Source organism: Lipotes vexillifer, unplaced genomic scaffold (genome assembly GCF_000442215.2).
Source record: "Lipotes vexillifer unplaced genomic scaffold, Lipotes_vexillifer_v1.1 scaffold394, whole genome shotgun sequence".
In the NCBI taxonomy this organism is placed as follows: Eukaryota; Metazoa; Chordata; class Mammalia; order Artiodactyla; family Lipotidae; genus Lipotes; species Lipotes vexillifer.
In genome coordinates, this window is record NW_006791731.1 from 338,265 (window position 1) to 343,050 (window position 4,786).

General features: G+C 65.9%; 1 protein-coding gene across 1 annotated transcript in view; it reads right to left on the bottom strand.

Annotated features, from left to right (window-relative positions):
• PPP1R16A (protein phosphatase 1 regulatory subunit 16A) overlaps window positions 1-938 on the bottom strand; it is a 4,811-nt gene extending 3,873 nt beyond the window's left edge. The window contains exon 1 of the mRNA XM_007464531.1: window positions 683-938. Coding sequence (XP_007464593.1) covers window positions 683-938 — 256 coding nt within the window. The remainder of the gene's footprint in view (window positions 1-682) is intronic.
• Window positions 939-4,786: the final 3,848 nt, after the last annotated feature.

Consider the following 4,786-nt stretch of genomic DNA (forward strand, 5'->3'; position numbering starts at 1 on the left):
GGCACTTGCAGCCCCCCACCCCTGCACCGCTGCAGCCAAGAGTGTGGGCCCAAGGTGCCCAGGCCTGGCCCTCCCTGGCTGCACCCTCCTCCCCGCAGCTCCCATGCACGGGCCTGAGGCACACCCTGCCCCTCCTTGCCCTCTGCACCCCAGCTTCTGCGGCAGAGGCCTCTGCCCTGGAGGGAGGCAGAAAGCGCCCTCGGGAGCCTCCCGGGAGAGCAGAGGGGCTGTGAGCATGTGGGCACAGGAAAGGAACAGGAAGCCTGCCCGAAGTTCAGGCCTGTCGTCTGGGAAGGTTCTGATGGGAAGGAGCAAGAACTCGGAGGCAGAGCCGGGGGCAGGCATCGAGGGGGCCAGCCCGTACGGGAGCCCCGCTCCCCGTGCTCTCACCTGCCCAGGTGGGCTCCACCGGACTCCTGTATGGAGGCTCAGGACCCAGGCAAGCAGGTGTCCCGAGCCAAGCCCTGTGGGCCCACCCCAGGCCCCCACCCACCCCCCAGGCCTCACGTTCACTGCAGGAGCCTCTGCAGGCTGGCCTGTGAGGGCTACCCTGGGGCTCCCACCACTTGGGGTCTGTGGCTAAGGACGCTGGGCCTCGCCCTTGGCGGACCTCTCGAGGCCTGCGCCGGGGGAAAGGGACAGGGACAGGGCTGCCTGCCGTGCGTGGCTGGCCCACACTCGCCTTCCTCCAGGTCATTCCGGGCAGCCGCCTCCAGAAGGGCAACGCTGGGGGGGAAGAGGACCCGCTTCTGTGGCCGGCCGCCAGCCGCCTCCTGTGACTGCGTCCGCTGGCCCCTCCTGCCATGGGCCTCCTTCTCGGCCTGGGCCCACATCTTCACCTGCTGGGCACGTCGCTTCTGGGCGTGCTTCAGCCGCTCCTGTGTGCTCATCCTGCCCACCGTGGGCATCTCTGCCAGCAGCTCCAGGTGCTCGGCCATGGCGGGGTCTGCCTGCCAGGGGGGCTGCTGGGGGCACCGGACGGGGAAGCACGGGGGCCAGGCTGGGCCTGCGAGGCGGGGCAGCTGGCTGGACTGGCGCCCTGGGGGGCATCCCCTCTCTAAGGCTCGGTGCCCTCTGCCCCTGGCAAGGCTGGGTCAGGAGGCCCGCCGCTGTGACCAGACCCGGGCAGCCATGAGGGGCCCGGGCCCCAGGCAGAAAGGGCAGCAAGGGAGGGCGCCTGCAGCCGGCCTCCCAGGGCCTTGGCACCTCGGCGGCTCGATGGACAAGGCCTCCCTCCCTCGTGGGGTCAGGGTGCCCACCCTGTGGCAAGCAGTCCTGGACCCGGCCAGCCTCAGTTCAGGGTCTGACGCTAATGACCCAGATAACGAAGCTGCAGCCTGACGCCTCGCCGAGGGGAAGAGGAGGCCAGGGCAAGGGGCAGAGGCCCCCGGGAGCCCTGAAAGCTCCTCTCACCTAACAGGCCTTAGGGGACCAGGTGGGCTCTAGGAGCAGCCATGGCGGGGGCCTTCCCTCCCCACGCCCCCAGCCTTCTGGGGTCGGTGCTAACGAGGAGGTGTGGCCACAGGGGGCCCAGGCGGGCGTGTGTCCAGAGTCCCAGGGTCCGGCCCCCAGCGCCTGGGGCTGAGGCTCTCTAAGCGGCCAGGGCACCAAGGGTACAGCGGGCCTGGCAACTGTGTCTTCAGGAAGGCGTCCCCTTCGGAGGAGCCGGCGGCCCAGCTGTACACGGCAGGCGCTCCCGCTGGCCTGAGAGGAGGAAGCAGGAAGCGCGTCAAGGCCAGACGGTGGCGACGGGCTCCACCCGGAGCCCCGCCCTGTGTGAGGGCGAGCCCTGCCCGGGAGATCCTGGCGGAGGGGAGGGGGCTGGCAGTGCCCGCATTCTGGCCCACACACTCGCTGTTTCCAGCAAGCGCCCTGCAGGCTGTGAGAGGCACTGCGAGCTCGCTGTGGCCTTCCTGAGAGGTGGCCCCTCGAGGCCTCCGGCTCAGCCCTTGCCCCGCAGCGCCCCTGACCTGTGCGCCCTGGGCCGGGCCGGGCTGGGCTGGCCAAGGTCACCTTCTCCTTGGGCTCTCCCGGACTCCCCGAGGGCTGTGCGGCCTAGGCCTTCCCGAGGGCGGGCCCGCCGCCTGGGCACTGGGCCGCCCTGCTGCTCAGCCGCAGCTGCGGAGGGCGGAGGGCCTGGCCTGGCCTGCCCAGCACCCCAGCTCCTCAACACCCGAGTCTGGGCCTCTTCCTCGCCGGGCTTTCTGTTTCTAGCTCAGGCCACTTGGTGCTTTTCTTCCCTCTGCCATCCTGGGCGGCGGTCCAAGCCCTGGTCGTGTGAACGCAGGCGCAGGTGGCCTGCCTGACAGACAGGTGGGCCGGCAGCTGGGCTGGGGCACAGCCCCACAGTCCCCACCATGGCCCATCCTGCCCAGCACGCCCGGTGTGCTCACTAGGCATGGTCCCAGGACACTCCTCGGAAGGCCATGGCCATGCTCCACCTAGAAGGTACCCACCTGCAGCTCAGCCTGCCCACCGGGAGTCCCCATTCCCACTTGGCCAGACCTTGTGGCCATCTAGAGACTGACCCAGCCTTCTTCTGGCCAGACTTGTACTCAGGGGTTTCAGTGAGTGCCCCCTTCTTTCTGGAGGGGGACTGTCCTGGGCCAGATCAAATGAGGTCAGGTCCCTCCTGCCCCGGGACCCCCAGTGTATTGGGAGCCTCGCTTTACAGCTCTACCTTGCCCTAGACTTTGCTGGCACTCCAGCTATCTGCTCTGCGAGCCAGGCCTCAGAGGCTTCCTGGGGACAGGAAAGAGCCCTCCAGGCAGCCAGCCCCCAGCTGGCCACCTCTGCAGACTGCTGGGGCCAGGTAGACAATGAGCTGCCTAGACCCCCTGCCTGGATCCCCCCAGTTCCCACCTCTGCCCCCTTCTCCACCGAGACAGAGACAGGCAAGAGGCCTGCAGGCACGGTGCCAACTCCCCACCCATTAGGCTGGGGGTGGATCCCAGACCATACCCAAGGCGTGGCAGAGCTTTCACTGGCTCTGTAAGACTCTCCCTCCCTACTGGCCACTCACAGGTAGCCACATGTTCCCCTGGAAGGAGCTGGGACCCCCTCCAGCCCACACATGGGATCTTCACCTGTCTGGGGTAGGTCTCTGAAGAGCCTGCCCCAAGAGATGCAGGAAGGAGGAGCAATGCACTCTGCCCAGGGCCACCCCCGACCCCGTCACAGAGGATGCCACCCCCACCTGTCCACGAGGGAGGAAGTCCCCTGCAGGCCAAGGCCCCGCGGCAGAGCGGGGCTCACAGGGCCTCAGCGACCGTCTTCTCCAAGTGGGCGCCAACATCAGAGCCACAGCCCGATTTTGTTAAGTTTGACAAGATTTAGGAGATGTCATCCACCCCATCATTTTATGGAAGAAAAGAGATTCTGACGCCCACATCCTACAGAAATTGCCCTAGAGGGGACCTCCCTGATGGTCCAGTGGTTAGGACTGCATGGTTCCACTGCACGGGTTCAATTCCCTGGTCGGGGAGCTAAGACCCCTGCATGCGGGGGAGCAGGGTAGGGGACAGAAAACAACCTAAAATAGAGTAACCACCAGCTTTTCAAATTGAACAGATGTTGTGTTTTCTAGCTGTTGTTTTCTTATTTTGAAGGCCACCCATGAAAATACATGTGGGGCAGGATCTGAAGCCTCACCCAGGCCCACACCTGTGCCCCAGGCAGCACGGGGCTCAGGATAGAGACCTGCTCCCTGTGGGCCCCCAACAGCCCAGGCACTGCACACTGAAGACTCTGGTCTCCTGCTGGGCTACAGCGCTCAACCGGGTCCTCAGCCCCCTACTCTGGGGGACCCACCTGCCCGAAGCCCCAGGTCCCCTCTGGGCCCCTTTAGCAGCACTCCTTGCTGGAAGCTGCCTGAGGACAGTCTGCATGTGACCTTGGGCGGGTCCTTGGGCCGCTGGACTGCCTCCTCTGAGAGAAAGGTGACCCCAGGGAGTGTCAGGACCCCACTGCAGTGGGCGCCCATCCTGGAACAGTCTCCATGGGGGGCAGCACAGTGCCCAGCCCCCGGCCCCCCCCAGGCTGGGTCTGAGTTCTCCGCCTGTCCCCCCTCCTCAAGCCCCACTCGTCCGCCTCCTCCCAGCCACACAGTCCAGGAACGGTCCCCCCAAGCTGCAAGACTCACCCCTCAGCTGAGCCACAAAGGCCAGGACAGCTCAGTGGAGTCCCAACAACTGACCACCGCACCACACCCAGGCCAAGGGGGCCAAGCAGGGCGGCTGCCGCCTCAGTCCACAAATCCTGCCCCAAGCCTCCCTGGAATGTCAAACAGAGATAATCTGGACGATTTTTCCACTTCTCAGCTCCATGCCTGGGGCGCTGCATGGGAGTGTGGGGCTGAGGTGGGAGGAGCCTTCTGGAAGGACAGTGGCCACTGCCCCTCATCTTCTGAGCCCACACCACTGGACTATGTTCAGAGTCTGTGGAGAGTACCCCTGACACCTGGCTTATGGGCCCCAGCCCAGGCCTTCGGTGTGGACAGACACACGCTGGCCTGAGTGTCTCAGCGGCCCCTCCCCAACCACAGTCCCAGCCCTGCACCGGCAGGTCCCTGTCATTATCCCCATCTCCCACCTGGGGAACTGAGGCCTAAACCCGTGGGGCCCTGCTGACGACGCCACTGTCCTGCCTCTCATGCCCACTTCCCAGCATCTGTGAGAATCAGGGACAGTGTAGCAAGAGCCCAGAGCCTTTGAGGGTCGGGAAGTGTCCCTTCACTCGCCCAGGGACAGGGAGGCTGTGCTTTGCTCAGAGAGAGGAAAGGAGAGAT